General features: G+C 42.6%; 1 protein-coding gene across 1 annotated transcript; it reads right to left on the bottom strand.

Moving 5' to 3' along the window:
- Positions 1-207: 207 nt before the first annotated feature.
- rrs1 (ribosome biogenesis regulator 1 homolog) lies at positions 208-1,543 on the bottom strand. Its single transcript, XM_046371894.1, has one exon. It carries the CDS (start codon positions 1,473-1,475, stop codon positions 441-443), a length of 1,035 nt encoding a protein of 344 aa, XP_046227850.1. The 5' UTR covers positions 1,476-1,543; the 3' UTR covers positions 208-440.
- Between the last annotated feature and the right edge of the window lie 17,406 nt (positions 1,544-18,949).

An 18,949-nucleotide genomic window follows, 5' to 3' on the forward strand; every position in this document is an offset into this window, starting at 1 on the left:
AGCAAAGAATTCATTCTCATTATCTGATATAGAGACCAACAAGTCGGTCTGGTCTATTTGCTGAAGATCAGTTCATTAAACCTTTTTAATCACTGCTATGTGTGGGGACCAGTGCTGACTGTGCTCAGAATGACTAAAATTCATTCTGTATTTAATTACAACGGGTAAAAAAAAAAAGAAAAACAACAAAAACAAAACACAGTCTCCTCAGTTTGGGCTGTAGTTTTTGTCTTTTATATTACACATATTAATCACACAGCCTCCATAAATGCTGGGGCGAGTATTTACAGATTTGGTGACCGTCTAAACGTACAGCATAAGAGTCACAAACCCTGGACAGTCCCAACAATTCACAGTCACCTCATTCAATTCATATCATTCAAGTCCACCGTGTCGATGCCAAGGCACAGGCGCAGCAGGATCCAGGAGGTTTACAGTCCTCAGTGTTTCCCAGGTTTGCCTTTCCTCTTCCCTCCTCCAACTTTACCTCCTTTTCCTTTGCCACCCTTGCCTTTGCCTTTTCCTGCCATGGTGCCTTTGCGTCCTTTCTTCCCCGCGCCCTTTTTGCGTTTAGCCGCAGCCTCCTCCCTGTCCTCCTCTCTCATCTGTTTATTGACAGCTTTGGTGATGTCCAACTTGGGCTTCTTGCTGTCCATGAGGTTGAGAAGCTCCAGCTGCTTCTGCTTCTCATTAGAGAAGTTGCCGATGAGGGGCTCAAACTTCCTCTTCTTGCCTGTGTTTTTTGGTGGTTTCTCTTTAGGCAGGCGGTCCTGGAACCTCCCAACGGATGCTGTGGAGGTTTTGGCCACGCTCACAGCTCTGGACAGCTCGTCTTTGGACTGCTGGGCCTTAGGGGTCAGTCCCATGCCTGGCACTTTGACCTTCTGCGCCCTGGCGATGTTCTTCAGCCGGTTGAACTCGTTTTTAGCCACCCTCTCCTTCTTGGCTTTGAGGCGTTTGGCGAACTGGTCCTCACCTGGGTCTGAGGTCTCGGGCACCTCAATCAGCCAGTCCTTGGTGTTATCGTTGGCCCTCTTGTATCCCCAGCGCCTCCTCCACTCCTTCGCGTTTTCATCCCAAACCAAGTTGGTCTTCTTCTTCTTCTGTATGCCCTTAAGCTTGGCGAACTCTTCCCATTTTGTAGGGGGTCTGGGCTTCGGAGGTGGTTTCTCTCTGGGCAGAGGGGTCGCCGGACCCGGTAATTTGACCACAATCGACTCCTCGACTCTCTCCGTGGGCTGCTTCCAGATCTCGTTAACGAGCAGTTGCGTGTTGTCACGAGCCAGCGACCGCAGGAAGTCTTCTTTCTTCTGCTCTCTGAAGTCCCGGGAGTCGATGCGGTTTTTGTCACAAGCTAACAGGTTCCCGATGTCAAACTCCAGGTCCAGATCTTTCTGGACGGAGATGCTTTTAAGTTTTTCTGCTTCTTCTTGCTCGGCTTTAGCCAGCAACTCTTCCACACTGCACGTCGCCATGTTGGTCAGTGCCCGTAAACGTTTACTCCCCACGTGCGAAAGAGAGAAACACTCCAAATCACTTCCGGGTCGCAATACATGTGACGTATTGACCCGCCCTGCTCTGCCTCTGATTGGCTAGTACATGCTGCCTTCGCTGGATGGATTGGTTAGGTTTTGAGCATTGGGACCGAGGCTGGTTAGAGCGAGTGGCTTGATGAAGTTCCTCTTGTCGCCACAAGATGTCAACATTGCGCCATTTTACCTTTTGTGCTCGATATGAATTGAATGCAGGAGTAAGTAGGTAAAACAATTACAAAAAACAACATTATCCAAAAAGTAAAATTACCAGTGCATATATGAAGAGGGCCGGCAGGAGTTTCAAGTCTCCATGTCCAACGACTGCCTTTCAACTGGTTGCACGGCCACAAAATCATCTTACAAACCTTGAACTCAGATTTGTGAAGTGAAAACAGCCTTCCAGTTTCATAGTATGCTCACACATCATTCTGCAGAGTCAAACATGTTATTTAAAGTGATAATTACTAAAAAAGTATTTTGAGGAATTTTTGCATTTTAATTTTCTCACAATGTTGTGATATTATAGCCTAGCGCAACTTTTTTTCCCATGACAATCAAATTAAATGTTATTTACTCCGTGTTCTGCAACGTTTATTTCCAACACACCATTTCTCCAATTCTCTTGGAATTGCAATGGTTCAAATTTTGAAACTTTAGAAGCACTTAAGGGACTTAATGTCTGTGTTGAGGTTGAAAGTTAGTTCTTGACCTTGGAAAAAGCAGATGAGAAAATGTGCTGATGATCAGGTGTTACAAATGAAAGCTTTAGAACAGATACTGGGTGAACTACTGAGGCTGGTTTGAGAACTGCTATTTGAAAGGTTAAGAATTACCTTTCAGTCTCAAATTCAGTATTTACACCACTACACTGAGTTGCAGTCCTTTTCAATTTGCACCCTTTAGTGTAAATTGTTCGAGCAGCTGGTGCATATGCTGGTTTCTTTCTTTCTTTTTTTTATTTAAACAGTTTGAAAATTTGAGAGGGTAAAGCTGAAATGCCAACGCGTTTTACTTCCCTGTGCTGAAAATGAAAGGCGTGTTAGAAAATTATTTGTAAGGGCACACTGCTTTTGGGTCTGCTGACTCTCGCACAACCCTGCAAAAAAGTTGTGAGTCTGTGTAAAATGTAAACACAAGCAGAATGTATTCATTTGTAAGGGAACTGTGTTTATCGACAACAGTTTTATGAAGTCTTGCTAAGCCCATGCAGTAACATACTTTATACAATCGTGTGTTTCACTAAGCGGAGAACCTCGGCCCATCAACACTTATGATCGACTGAGCCTTTTGAGGATGCCCCTTTCATCCCTGACCAGCCGTGATACTGTCACCTGTTTACCTGTAGAATATTTCAAACAGGTGTTTTCTGAGCTTTCTACAACTTCCTCCATCTTTGTTGCTGCCCTGCCCTGACTTGTTTGAAATGCATTGCTGGCATCAAATTCAGAATAAACAAATAGTTACAAAAAAATCAAGAAGGTGATGTGAGTCACTAAACATATTGTCTTTGTACTGTTCTGTCACTTTCTATTTGTCTTTTGTTTTATACAGCGTCCCAACTTTGTTGTATAATGTGAGACAGTTTCTCTAACCCTCTTTGAAAAGGAAGACTTTCAACATATGTTGTTTAAACAAATGAGAATTATATTCTTCTTCTTTGGTGTTTTCATCTCTGAGAGTTTCTGCATCCTGGCCCTCATAATGGCAGCACATCGTTTCATTTAGAAGTTGTACTAAACTTCATAATATGATTACTGTAAGGGCTTTCATGAGATGTTAAATTCACTTAAGTATTAATATCCTTCCTTGTCTGTAATGTATTCTGTATGTGTTTCTCCCATAGATCCAGGACTCTTATAACTCTATTTTTGTCCTTGTCTCCACTGATTTGGAAGAGATGAAGAGGGAGGAGGAGGAGGAAGAGGAGGGGGGGATGAGTGGGGGCGCATATTACAATTGAGTGGCTGCCGGTTGCCCAAAGACCATCGTGTTATTATTTTGGGCTCCAGTAATTATATTCATCGCCACACTTGCCATGTGAATGCTAACACTCTGACAGGCGCAGAGATAAGGTCACAAGTGATGCTGTGTTTGGAGATGTGAGGAGGAAATGCGTAATTAGTGGCTCAACGTCCCCGTCCTGATTTAGAGAAGGCTATAAGGTCCTATGTGACGCGAATGTATATTGTCTAAAATCGCCCAATTTAAACATAGTCTGCTAGTTAGCTACTGGTCTGGCTGCCCGTGTCAGCCACCGTCTCCACAAGTGTTGAAGGTTTTCTGCTGACTTTTTGATCCAGGGTGAATTCAGCCAAACAGGATTACTTTTCCATGGTGTTTCTGTTATGGAAGAATACACATCACAGGCCGGATAAAGTTCTCTATGAGCTGTGACCATGGAGCAAAGTCAGTCGCGCTCACACTCTCTGCGTCTCCACAGTTCTTAAATGTGCTTAAAGGATAAGATTTAGCAACAGTTCTCTCCATAGCATATCACTGCTTTCATGTGAAAACCCTCCTCGCAGGTTTTGACTTTTTTATTTTTATTTGTTGGTTTCTGCTGAAGGAGCTCAATCCTCTTTACCAAGTTGATTCTTTGATTCTTTTTTATTTTACTGAGTTCCTTAAAAAAATGGAGGTTTTGGAGTTGCAGGAGGACATCGTGCAACTGAACCTGAGTTCACAGTGCAGCTAATGCAGAATAAAATAAGTATAAGGTATGAGTATGAAGTAAAATGTTTCCCTTTGAAATGCAGCTGAGTAAAAGTATAATGTACTGAAAATACTACCTCAAAATTACTTCTGGAGAGTATTTCCTCTATGCTTTTACTCAAAGGCCTGAGGTGTTTGTATGTATGGCACCACAAAGAAATCACTTCAACGCAGAGAAAACGTGCAAAACAAATGGTTTTATAACACCAAATACATAAGCAAAGCCAAACATCATGTAATCTTTAGTGTGAATGAAATCACAAAAAAAATATGATAAATAAGATTTCAACCACGTTCAAAGCACGTTCATGTTCATGACAAACCCATAACTGTGACAGGATCAGTGGTTTGCTTTATGTAAAAGACTACAAACTGTTACAAAATGTTACAAAAGTCGTCAGAACATCTGTGCGCTCAGCTTTTTGTCATCTTCATCTTTAAATAACCTCTGACTGGTGGCCACTGTGATCCATGAATCACAATGTGTATCTGTGTGTGTGTGTGTGTGTGTGTGTGTGTGGTAGGGGTGGGGGGGACGACGTTCATTGATGCAAAAACTGTCCCGAGGCTTGAAACTTTCCCCTGCCTCTTAAAGCTGACCCGTTAGCATCAAAGAAGAGGTGAGAGCGCCGGAGGGTCAGATATAGAAGGAGGACAAAATAATCTCATCAGCACCATCCCGGCGTAAATGTGACGTGATTAGCTGCTGACAGTTTGCTTGGGTATTTATAGTCGTTGTATTATTACATAAAATTCCTTGACCTGCTTGGCTCGAGGACAGAGAAGTTGTTTTTCTTTTGCACATTTTTCCCGGGATTTTGTGGAACAGCATGCTGATTATTGCCTTCAAAGAATGACATGCTTTATTTTTGTATGCTTTGCATCACACCATAGGGTGAAGTCTGCCGCTCTACAGGGAGAAAAAAAAAGAAAAAAAGAAAAAGACTGAGGAGGATTTTTGAGGTTCACACGTGTGTCACCAAGGCATATAGGAGGCTTAACAACATTCCCTGAACATACAGCAGTCTATAGATCCATAACTGTGGTAAATATCATGGGCATCAGCTTCATGTGACGTGATTTCTCAAAGAGGACTGAATGAACTGTCCAAGTTAACCCTAAGCTGCTCCTGCAAAACAAATATCCACATGACCGAGCTGTTAGCTGACAGGCTTAGGCACTTTTGTAGATTACATCCACTATTTCCTGTTTTCACAGTGAAAGGGAAATGAGCGTCCCCTGGCGAACAGTGTTTTGTTGGCTGACAGTTAAGGTCAGAGTCTTTATTGATCTTCTGTTTTTGGGACAGAAACACCATTTGGCCCTGTGCAATGCCTCACAGCCACCTGCTGCTCCTAAACTACTGCCTGCTCGGCGTGGTATCTCACACTCTGAGAAGGACAAGCCAGAAGATAAACTGCATCATGTTTTTTTTTTTTTCGCAGAGTAAAGGAGCATTTATTTTGCTGCATCTCTTGTATTCATTTCAAATCTTTCAGAACGTGACAGAAGAGGGCCAAAGGCAATCCTGTGTTTAGGCCTCTCGCTGTGGCAGGTATTACCCAGCTCTCTGGAGCCGGGTCACAGTGGGCACGCTTGTGTGCAGGTGAGCAAGAAACACAGCTGTGGTTCCCCGGTTGTGCACACCCTGATGCGAGTGAAGCAGCTCAACTGCTCCCCAAAACCTGGCTGGGATCCTGGAACCAGCACGAGGTGGAGGGGAGAGTCCTTGAGCTATCATTCCAACCACATTAAGGGTGTCTGCATGTGTGTGAGGGTACGCATGCATCACGCAAGCAAGTGCATGCTGTGTGTGTGTGTGTGTGTGTGAGTGTGTGAGTGTGCTGCAGGGGTCCCATACTGGATGTTGGAAGCAGACAGAAGTGGTTAGTGCCTGGTGTCATGGCAACTTACAGAGGTCATCCCTCAGTTTGGTATTCAGCAGCACTGTGAGGGCTTATGGCGGTGACATCATCGGTACACCCTGTACTCTGTTCAGCCAGGGCCCGCACCAAGTTGCCTCACAACTTTGTGAGAATGATGAAATTATTATTATTATTTTGTGAGAAAGAGAAGAAAATGACCTTTTGGGTCTGTATGCTAAATATGAAGATAGTAGCTGGTTAGCTTAGCGTACCTTAGCGCAAATACTGGAAATGGGGAAACAGCCAGCCCAACTCTGCAGCGTTAAAGCTAACTCATCAGTTAGTAACAGTAAGTACTCGTCTTCTCGTTAGCTTTTGCCTGCTTGTGACTGTCAATGACCAAATGATGTGAAAAGCCACTAAGCGTGAACTGTTTTTGGTCAGAGCCATGATGACCGGTTTCCCATTTCCAGTCTTTGTGCTAAGCAAAGTCAAACTTAACAAATGTAGCTTCAAATTTAGCAGACAGACAGTAGAGTGGTGTCAATTTTCTCATCTGAGTCTGCAAGAAACTATTTAGATGAACCATGCAGAGGCATAACAGTTAAATTTGTGCAGATTCCTCCAGTCTTTCACCTCACAATCGTGTTAAATCTCCACTGGGCCTCATGACTTGTGGAGTGTCTTTAAATAGCTTGTCATCTTCTTCTACAGCCTGTGGCATTTTTCACATACTTATAATCAGATCTAACAACACATACAAACAGAGAAAAAGGAGCAGAAACACCAACTTTTGCCAAAACTGTGCAGCCGAATGTGTCATCCAGCCCCTCGGGCGGAGCCTGAGAAATCCTCTTTGAAGCTTCGGTGCAGCTCCAATAATGAGGGGGCTGAGCACGGGGCCCCTACGTGAGGGGCATCCAGGGCCCTTATTGATCTCCCGTTAATTAGTCTGTAGGTGCACATTGGCGCATAATTAGACTGATACTGAGCTTAATGAATGCAGACAGCCACTAATTCCTCTGGGGAAAGGTTCACTGCAGAATGATGTAGAATTTGGTCAACCAGACAGATATTTTGGGGCGGAAAAGCTTCTAATGTCCACAGATAAGAGCTGGACAGGATGTGTATAATTTCACGTACAGCACTGTTTTTAATGCAGTGAATGAGCACCGATCAGTCTGTGTGAAAAGTGTGGCTCATAAAAAGAAAGCAAGCCACCCTTATGGCATACCCTTCACATGCTTTATCAAAAACAAGAGGGCTTTTAGCCACTAAGTGCTACTCAACTTGACGCCAACTGATTTGATGGCAGTGGACCATGGTGGAAAAATGATACAGAAAGAAATTGTTTCAAACAAAATATGTGCTCTGACAAGTGTCAAATTGGCCTTTTCAGAGATGCACTGAAGACACGGTGGAAGTGCTGTTGTCTCCCTTGTGGGCTGGAAGTCATGCACTGCTGATGTTTCAAGAGGGATTTGAGGAGTCATTCAGACATTTTATCTGTCTATTAAACTTGGAAAACTCTTAATCATTCCTGACCAGAACCGGAAAGTGTTGAGTGGGAGATGCACATCAGGGTGTTAAGGATGATTACAAATCATTGACACAGAGGTCAAGTTTAGAGATTAACTTGTTTTTCGGCTTCTTTTGTAACTCATCACAATTTTTAAAGCTGTCTAATTTATTCTGGCTTCTGAAACTTTTGCATTTTTTCCATTTCTAGCTGTCTAATTGGAAAACCCATTAGTCCATTTCTGACCTTACTTACATCTGCAGCATTTGATTGTGTTGCATTCTTCGCATGTGCTCTTTTGTATGATATATTCAGTGAGGACAGTGAATAGGCTGAATTTCTGAGATAATCACCAGGGAATACTGCGCCGTTCAACAGGAGCGACTCCTCTTGTATCAGTCAATGTTGCTGAATGAGTCAGAGGAGCGGTGCTCATTAGCAAAAGGGCAGAAGTCACCTTGCTCCACTCATCCTCAGGGCCACTGTCACTTATTGCTAACAGAGTGTCAGTGTGTCGCTGGCATGCTAAACATCCCCGTATGACCAGATTCACGTCGGGGCAGAGAATCAGCGATGGAAGTATACAGTCCTTCTCCTGCTTTAATGACTGTGTCCCTCAAAGTGACTCCTGTCAGCCAGTTTGCTTTGTTCTCCAAAAAGTTGCCTGATCAATGCCACGATTAAATGTTGGTCACGCATCACGTAACCCTTTGGCCTGACATGATGCAACAGTCCCTAATTGCAAGCTACATTCACCCAACTGTCCTCACTTGTAGCATGACAGACGCCGAACAGCATCAGGATCCCAGGGGACGTTCCTGTGCTATAAATAATATGGATCACATACATCTATGCAGGGACCCTCAAGCACCGGTATGCTCGCTTTGATATGTAAATTTAATCCTCCCCCCCGCCACACACCCCAGAGTTTGAGTAAGTGAAACAATTTAGAAGAATTTCACCAGGCTTTTCAGGTTTAGAATACACAAACACCCAAAAATGGTCCCAAAAATAGAGATAAAGCATTAGCTCTATTTTATTTTTGTTTGATTGTTCAGGAGCAATTAACCCTAAAGTTGACTGTATGTTCAGACTAATGATTATTGAGAGTGATTTTATCGCTAAGGCTGAGGCTACTTTGATTACAAGCTGCCATCTCTCTGATTTGCATTTAAAAGCCAGTCCTTGCTCCTTGCACGTCCACATGAAAAATGGAATTCATACATTCCAATTACAGATGCAAAGGTGAGGCCATTCACATGTCGGCTGCCTCTTAGTCAAATGTGTCAGCGTTAAACGATTCAAGAGGGGCTCCTGTCACAAATGGACACTTTAGAGTTTTAAGAGCCTTAAATGTGGCCACTAAATTGAACTGGCACCCTTGTCGCTCAAGAAAAAGCTGCAGATTTTTGACCTTCAGCATACAAAGCCTGAATGTATGGCAAGGCTGCCCTTCAGACACCACTTTTATCTAATGCCTGTGCACAAAGAAAGCAAAACCTGGCGCAAGGAGCATAAAGCCTGCACCCCTGAGAAATGAAAAGATCTGAACATCACTGAACCTTCATGGGACGTTTTGGATCTCTGCGTGGAAAGCAGATTTTCACCTCCTTCATCCTTCAAAGAAAGTGTCTTTTTTCTATTCCATAGAACAATTTCAGAGTGTGACAGCATCTGAAGAAGACTTGAATCTGTTTTCAAAGCCAAGTGCGATGCTGCTGCCTTCCCAGGTGCCTAATATTATTTGGGGTTTCTGTTATTTTGTCCACCCTTGTTAGGGCTCTGAGTTTAGATGAGAGGTGTCGGTCTTGAAGTGAAGAAGGCTGAGGGAAAAGGAAAGTCTTTTATTACCATTATCTTCAGTCTCTATAACTTCCTACCTCTAGAATATCACACACATGCTCACACTTCTTCCTCTTTTCCTAAAACAAGCACCTCAAAAGTGAAACCAAATAATCACCAGCTCTGTGCTAATTCTCGGGTTTATTTTGAGTTTTATTCGAGTTTAAAGACTTTTTCCTCAGAGCACAGCTTTATGGATAATTCACACTCAAGTTTGTATTTGCTTATTGCTTGTGTAAATGGTGTCAATGGAAAGTAACGCAGAGTGACAGCCGCAAGGCCTCGACTCCATATGTACTCCCAAATAAAACATGATGATTCAGTGTCACAGATGATTTAGAACAGATAACGGATGCTGGATCATTTTGTTGTTCTTTACATGCCATTATAGGGTGGGTGCAAGAAAGCAGCATCTTCACTGCAATTGTGTGAATGGCCTCGGGCTATCTACAACCTACTTGTGGTTAGTTAGGCTCCTGTTCCTTCTGCCCTGTTTGAAAGTCATTGCCAATCCAAGTTAAATTAAACTACGTCCACCCCCAGGCTCAGCGTTATGTCACACAACTCAATCAGGCAGATGGCTGCTCATACTTAGTCTCAGCTTGGTGCGCTTTCTGCCTGAGGTTTATCAGCGCATGCATTGTTGTGAGCATGATAGAAACACATGCCCGTGCATACATGCATGTGTACCGGGATACAAAAAGAAAAGACTCATGGGAGAGTGATGGCTTCCAGCTCAATACAGAGAGGGAGAGACTGGAAATCCCTCCTCTAATTAATGTTTACATAACTGTGGCTAATGTAATTCATGCTCGCCCATGTTGAGAGGGGTCAAGGAGCTTGGGGAAGCCCACCTGAGTTGACAATTGCCTGTGTGGGAGTTGTGTGCACGGTCCAGTGAACTGGACACATCAGGAGGGATTGAGAGGAGAAAAACAAACAAAATGTAGTTTGATTAAAAAACAGCTTGCAAACAGCAGTCGTAATGCAAGTTCTTGGAAAACTTGATGAGTAACATTTTGGGTATTTGTTCTCCAAACACTGATTAATATGTAAGAGTGGAAAGAACAATTAGCTATGTAAATGCAGGTAGACAGACCTGAGAAGAAATTAATTTCTTCTATTTACAGTATCCTCCAGCAGAACAAAGTCTGACGCAATCACAGCCTCCTGCCATTACAGAGCACTTAGTGAGTTTTTAAAAGGTGCTGCAATGTAATTGCAAGGGATCGTGAAAATTAATTTAAATTTCTGTCTCGACAGAGCAAGGGTGACAAAGATGAGCCTCAGTTTTATTGTTTGTTGTTGATTTTCAGTGAACCTAACAAAGTCTTTTGCTTCAGGAAAGTGAGTGTTCTCCCTTAAACACAAAACAAGTTTAAATATAGTAATAAATTAAAGGAGGTGTTAGTTGTTGATTGTGACAAGGCAAGAACGAGTGTGCAGCAGGTTTAATTGTGCTATTAATAGATATCTGTGCTACGTCACAGCATTTGGACCTGCAGGTAAAGATCAAAAACTTCAGTGCAGTTGTAGAGATGTACAAAACACCATCTGAAAGCTGCATCATTACCAGTTATTAAGGTGATGTTTATCCGAGCTCTTCGACCCAGAGGCTGACATGACTAGAGACTCACTGAGGGGAATGAGAGTTAAGGTGAACTGTAAGGTAAATAAAATACACTGCATGGCAAAGATACAGTTTTTGGATACTGGAGAGGCTTTTCCAAAGATTAAGAAGATGGTATAATGTGAACCTTGCAACAAAGAAGAGATTTAGGAGCTGAGGCAGGATGTGGTAAGCGGCTTAGACTACATACGGACGCCAGTGTTAGCAAGCAAACTGAAACAGTCAGATCTACAGATAGAGGTTATTTAATTCCAACCGAGGATTTAAAAGGGCAAAACCAGATGCCAGGACAGGCCAAAAGTTTGAATGGTGAAAATAGACTGTGAAAAAGGCAGATGAGCAGTTCGCTGCAGCACCAAAGGGAAACACAACAGGGCTGCAGAGGTCTCGTTCTTGACACAGATAACCTTGTATGAAACAACACAAAAACAAAAAAGGGAACCGGTTGTAGCATCAGTGCAGAGCCAGCAGGATATCCTCGTGTCTGCCAAACTAACTGAGGCAGAGACAGTGGATAAAAAGAGGCAGCACAAAGAAATAAGGGGATGGATTACGTTGTGAGCAACCTACGATGTGGTGCCATCACTGCAGAAACTGAGGCGATGGCTGAGTGAAGATCACACACATATCCTCCAGGCTCACACGCAGCAGTGCTTTAACATATCAGGATGCAAAGTCTTTCACAAGGTCAATATGCTTGGCAGCATGATAACAGCCTGGCAGCTGCAATTGAGAGAAACAGAAACTAATTCTTTTTTTGCCTTTAGCAGTTAAGAACCCAGCAAATAAAACTTAAGAGAATATGGAAGGAGAGGCTTTTCTCTTACTGGGGTGAAGTTAAAGACATAAAAATAACCAGATATTTGTTGCATGTTTTGTTGAGTTGTGCATAAAACTTTAAAACATTACCTTGTCTGTGTATATGACTGTCTGAGTCACATTAAAATAGGTTTTCATAGGCACTGGTGGTTTTTCACAGTCCACCTAAAACGGAAGGTGCTGCGCTATTTGCTTACATGTTTCCTGTAAAAATGCTCAGCTATAGGGAGGGACTTTTTGACTTGACTAGTCCTGAAAACAGCATCTGATGACGGATGGAAAACGACAGGATGGTCACAGCGGTACAAGGTGGGTCTCTTGCCAGGTGTGGCTGCTGGCACACTGAGCCTGAGTCAGCTAACAGGACAGCTAACCGTTAGCTGCATGGCTGACTGTCTAACAGTGGAGTCCATTTTCAGTCTGGTCATGTTCACTGTCTCCTCAGCCTGGTACGGTTAGCAGTAGCGTTAGTTTCAACTTCAGCAACGAGCACAGCCATCTGTTCATTGGGAAACTCTATTGAGAGTTCAGGCAGAGCAACTGAAGGACATCACAGGGCAAACCAGAAACTATTTTAAGTTGTTAAGGCGAGTTTTCTTTACATTTAGAGTGAGACCCGATCCTCAGAAAAGCTATGGCAGCAGGCTTCTGACATGAAATCTGTGCCGCTGACTGACTGATGGCTGGAAGTTATGATATTGTTGGTTAAAAGAAATTTTATTATACCAGAAGAAAATACAATTGGATTTTGATTTAAGAATGCAAAGAAACTGACTTTTATGTAATTGTTTTGGCATACATTGTTACACATGGCCACAATATGACTGTAGACATAATCTAAAAGGGTTAAAAAGACATCATTCAGTATCACCCTTGAAAATTCAGTATTGGTTGGGGGGGGAATCACTTGCAGGTGAGTGATTTTGGACAACACTGATTGTCTAAAGACAACATGAGGTGTGAACTTTAATGACAAACCTCTTTCTATGTGCTTCTCTCCTCTCCCCCAAACCTCAAAGGCATGTTTCCTCATAAAGAGCTTACACCAGATCCTCTGTATCATTAAATGTTTGGATGACCTCCCATCATGACTGGATAAAGAGGAGACGGTGAAGGACAGAGCACTTCCTGGCACCTCTTCTCTGTCGGACAGCTGCCTCTCTATGTTGCTCATCTCAAGAAACGATGTCACGCCAGAGTCGTCCAATCAATCACGCTGATGAATTTACAAGACGGGGCCAGCTTGCGTTTTCAACTACCTGCCAACCGTCCTGACTCTACCTGCATCTTCCTTCCTTCTGTCTGCCACTTATGTGCTTTCTGCATCTCTGATCACAAGCCTCTGTACTGTATGTTCGCTCTCTGCCTCTCTCTGGAGGGTTAAGCCTGATGGAAGGCTTCTGACACATGAGCAGATTAATGTGTGTATCTCTGCTGATTGATTGATTCATTACATTAGTTTTATTTGACTAGTTCAGCTGATTGATGCAAAGCAAGGAAGCTTTTAAATTACAGCCACTCAATCGAATTAATCACAGAGAACAAAGTTCAGTCCGACAATGGTTCTCTGACACAGTTTACGCTCTCAACACTGCAGTTTTATTTACTGAAACCATATTATTCAGTCTACAGTAACAAAAGCCAAAACCTATTTTTGTCCACAGAGTTTGCTCCTTCTTTCCTCCATCTTTTCTTTTCTTGAGTTGTTCCTTTCCAGTGTGCTGCTGTCTGGTGTAATTGTCTCATTTTTTGATTTTGGCCTGATGCCACTGGGTGATCAGAGCCTGTTAGCTCCTCGCTGATGATCAGAGAGAAACCAAGGAGGGAGCATATAGTAGACACCTACACAAACAATTAGAGAAGAGGATTGTTTTGCTGCTTACTGTAGAAACCCCTCACTAGTCTTCTGATCTTAATCAGTCAAACAGAGAAAACAAAACAAAGGATGAGTCATTCGATTTACTCAGGGGTAAAATGAGCACGGATAACGAGGTCAGTTATGTACTGAGTGTTTTTATTGGACAGACACTCTTGTTATTATCTTATGATATGATTAAGACAAAATCAAGACTATATTCGTGTGGTCTCTCTGGTCCCCGTTCTGCTCAAGGGCCGTCAAGATATTTCTTGTCCCTGTTAGCCGCTCAGGACTATTGTTTGTCTCATTAGACTATTTTATATGCACTTTCTGAAAAACAACAACGCATCTCGTCCTGCACAAACACAGCTGATTTCGCTGCATCTTCACTGGCTTGCATCCTGTCTAATGTGGTGGGGGACATGCATTATTAATTTGCTATGGGGGAAATGTCCAGTGCAACCATCTGAGAGGCTTTGTGCACATGGCTTCAAGAGGGGATGAAGCGCCCCGTTTGTACACATATCGAAGCAGGGCAAAGCTTTCTCGGACACTGGCAACCTGAAGTCAGTTCAATGAAGTGGTCACCACTCAGAGGGGAAGCGTCACATCTCCAGTCGCTTATAGACAAGGGCCAAGAGGTTAACTCTTACATAATTTATGTCAAATGCGCCTGTTGACATGTGTTGACTGTGTGGTGACAGTGTGATGCAGTCTTGGTTATCCTGATGCTGAACCACAACTTCTTGTGACTCTTTTTGTTTGAGAGGAAAAAGTTGCACGCTGCCTCCACCTACACTGACTGTTTTCTCTAATTAGCACTCCACTTCACCATAAATGCATCTTACATCAAACAAAACCGAGTGCTCTTCAAAGCAAAGCGTACGACTGGGAAGAGTTTTGGCGTTAAACTATTGCGTAAAGGACAGAAACGGTTTTATAACATCAGGCCTGACCACCCTAATCTGCATATTGGGAACCTTGCTTGGTCTGATGAACTTCTGAGTAAACCACTGAATTCTGTAAGACAAAGCCAAGTGACGTACATCCACAGAGACAGGAAGAAACCCGCTCAACCGTTTCAGCCTTTATGCCTGTGATTGCTGCAACGATGGTAGCCGTGTTGAAAGAAAATACGGATTTTTAAGGTCACTGATGCTCAGGGACAAGCCAAGTCTAAAACAAAGAAAACCGTTTGAAATGTCTCTCTTCCCTGGCTGTCTACGCTGTTAGCCTGTATGATAACTGTCAGTGCCAGAGTATATGATGTTTGTCAATCATTCAGCACGAAGGCCTGGAGTTACTTTGTTCTCCTGTCACACTTTATGCTTACGTAAAGACTGAAAGACCCAGTATTTTGACAGAAACACTGGGTTAAAAATGATTCAAGTCTTAGACTACATGGGGAAGACTGTATCATCATTACAATGTTCAGATTAAGGGGCACCTAAGAGCCAATTATGGTCAAAATGTGCTATCAAAGAGAGGGAAAAAAGTGGGTTACAAGTCTGGAACAATGGCTTTGCCCTAGATTTCTCCTGAGATGGCAATTTTTATCACCTTATGAAGCAGTCAAGTCTACACAATCTAACAGTGTTCTATCTGCAGCCATGCATTTGAGGAAAACATTTGTGTACAGCACATAAAAAAATCATTCAACGTCACGAAATCATGTACAGAAGCAGAACATTTAGCATCTCTGAAAAGCAAACTAAACCCTCTAAAGGGTATAGGCATAGCAGGTAATTCATTTTCTAGTAGACGTGTGGCAAAAATTGCTGAATTTTGAACATGTTTTTGTCCTGTGAGTTTGTTTAAATCCAGATTTGTTCTATCACTGAAAACACCAGAGGTGCAACAACAATACTGCCTCAAATCCCATGAAAAACAACAAAACCAACAATGAAGTGATCATTCTAACAAGAACCGTCTGGATTTCCAATATCTAACATATTACATGAAACTGTGCCAAAGCGTTTCGTTGTTAAGCCATGAAAGACACATAAATGAGCCACACAGCTGCACTGGGTGACATTCTCCTTTATTAAGGTGAGCAGTAGCCAGCACGCCAAATGTGAATTATAAAGTTCTGAACAAATGCAACACGTAGCCGTATTTGGGTAACCTTTGATAAAAACTGCAGCTGTTATGGGAAATCACTGAGGTCTTTACAGCAATGAAACAATATTACTGTGTCCCGTTTTAAAAGAGTTACACCTTTAAAGGAAGGAACAGGATGGTGGCACAGACAGGGAAGGAGCGTCAGAAAGTAATAAAGGATTTGTTGCCACGTTGTCGGTTTTGGTGTTTTCACAGGATTTTGTTAATAAGAAAAAAAAACATGGAAAACACCGGACTTGTCCTTTAACTTAATATATTCAATAGATTATGTATAGACAGATGGTAAGATGTAAGTATGTACTATCCAATTTAAAGATAAGCTTTTTAAATGAAAGCTATTTGGATGTTTAGCCTGGTTAAATTTGAACTGTCAGCTGTGGTTGTGAACAAACAGCAAAGGGAGTTTAGACGTTAAATAGGAGATTAAATGTCGTCACTTTCCTTCTGTGACCCCTGTGTGAGGAGACCTGCATCCACTATGTGAACAAGCATTAGGAAAGGCTCTGGTTTAACGCCTTCAGAGCTACACGTTAGATTCATGTAGACAGAACGGCCCTTGGGGGTTTCGCTGCATTATGGACAGCTTTGCTTCACACACTCTCATGCAGGGCTGCATACATTCTGTCGAGCTGCATGCAAACCAGAGGAGAAGCCCAGGAAAGCCAGCTGTCTCACGTTTAATTTTTCAAAAGGTGATCAGCTGAAGAGTTTCAGAAGGTTGCTATGTTTTATTATTTCAAACGTCCTGAAACAAACTCAAAATAGCTTCTTTTTAAAAAGCAGCTCAGTTGCACTGAAGAATACTTTAACATCAAGTAAACCGCAGGGAGACATTAGCCAGCAGCTTTTAATCTGCATGATTAATGAGTCTGTTTGGCCTTAAACTGCCATGATGGAATATTTTCATACATTTAATTACTTACATATTTAGTGAGCGGGTTGCATGAATGCTCTGCGTAGTTTTGTGATGAACTGGATGGAACAAGAAATGTCATTTCTGTAAAATTTTCCATGTTTTTTTTTTTTGTTTTTTTCAAGATGAAAGGCCAAGCTCTCACTTCTATTAGAGAGGTGTTCTTATAACAGGTTATATCACTGCACTATAAACCAGAAGGACACCTGAGCTGCAGCACTGAGGTCAGGTGGTGGTCTGAGTGTGGGGCCCTGGGCTCTGCGGTCCATGCAATAAGCACCGCACTACCTGTTCACAGCCAGAGCGACCTTGTTTATTAAAATGAGTTTGTCAAAGTCGAGCCACACACCGGAAGTATTAGTAAAAACAAGGCTAAATCCACAAGGGAAAGCTGTCCAATTATTCAGGAAGGGACAATTTGATGAGAAGCACTTGTCCCTCCTCGTTGAGGATCACAATTGGAAAGTCAAATGATCAATTAAAAGAATCTGTTGCCATGGAGTTTGTTTGTCTGACGGCAGTTCTGTGAAACCCTTTCTCTGCTGTGGGGGATTCAACTTTACTCCATTAAGTCCAGATTTTCATCTGATCATTTTTATTCTGCGTTATCTACCTGCAGAAAGAGGTCAGACACTAAGGTTGGCAGCCATAGTAAGTGGTAACATCCCAGATACTCCGGAGGAATCATTCAGATTTTTATCTAATCTAATCTAATCGTCTGAGAGACTTGCTCTAATTGAGGAAACAATGGGATAATGTTTTAAGCCTGAGTCTCTTCCGGTGTGGCGTCACAGGAGAGGATTTTTCTCCCAGTGATCCGTATGGGGACAGTGATTTGAAAATGAGGTGACATGAGTTGACCACGAGCAGCCACTCTCTCATCTGGTGGTGTTTTCTATTTGTGTCAGCCAACATGTGTTTCTCGTGATGGGACCTGACACCTCCCCTGGAGCAGCAGGGAGGCATGAAGAGCAACAAAGTGCTAGGATGCTATAGGAGGAAGTATTTCACACCGACTGCAAATTAAACTCTGATGTCTTCCACACTGAAAAACGCCCCCACAGAGCAAACGTGAACATCAGAAAAGAAGGCAGATATTCATGATGAAAGATCCATCTTGTACTCTGCGTTTCCAAAATCAAATCCTCTCTCTTAAATTGGCTGTTTTCTTTACTTGAGAGCACAGTATGTGCTAAGTCACTTTGACCTCTGCATACGCTGTATGTCTGGAACTTTTCCTGGGCCGAATGTCTGGCTGAAATGGATTTACAATTAAGGATAAATTGGAAGGGTTTTACCACATTGTGAAAGACGACTTAACAGATATGTGGAGTTCATGCTCGAGTGGAAAAGTGACAACTTTGGCTCCTAATTCACTTTTAACATGTTTCACTGTGTGTGAGTCCGCAGACATTATAGTTATTTCATTGTATTGCACCGGAGCAGAGAAACAGACAAGTGAGAGTTCTGCTTTTATTTAAATCATCAACCTGTTTAAAATTCTAATGGCTTGTCAGATATTGGATTAAGCTCTCCATCTTGAAAGCGCGGCTCGGTGGTGGGCTCCTCTGGAGCGAGGTGTCCGAGGCACCCAGTGGCATATGTAGTGACGTATGTATGTGCAGCAGCAATGAATCACTTGGAGACAATGCCCCTCTCTCAGCCTGAGCTGCTTGCAGATGCACATTCACTGAATATAACACAAGTCAACTAGGAAACAGCTTTGGAATCATTAGTGTGGTGCAATATGCAGAAACAAAGTCAGTCCTGCAGACTGCACCAAAACATACCTGTTGTTCTTGCAACTATTTGAGGCATTTCCTGTGTTTAGTCTCCTGATTATGCATTATTATTGCATTGTGGCTCTGTAAATATTACCAAGATGAAGAACAAAAAGAACAGCCACTGTTTATTTATTTGACATGCCGAGAGCATTTAGGTCTGATCCTGCACGAGCACATAATTCAGAAAATGAGTTGTGAGTGAGGAGCACGAATAAAGCAAGACATTCCAAACTTATCTCGACCCAACACTCTCTTCTTTCACTTTTGAGTCATTTCCTACAATTACTCCGAACTAATGTGAAAATGCCAGCAGGTGTGTCACCTATAGGGCTATTCTGAAAGCACAGAGGT

Source organism: Scatophagus argus, chromosome 18 (genome assembly GCF_020382885.2).
Source record: "Scatophagus argus isolate fScaArg1 chromosome 18, fScaArg1.pri, whole genome shotgun sequence".
Lineage (NCBI taxonomy): Eukaryota > Metazoa > Chordata > Actinopteri > Scatophagidae > Scatophagus > Scatophagus argus.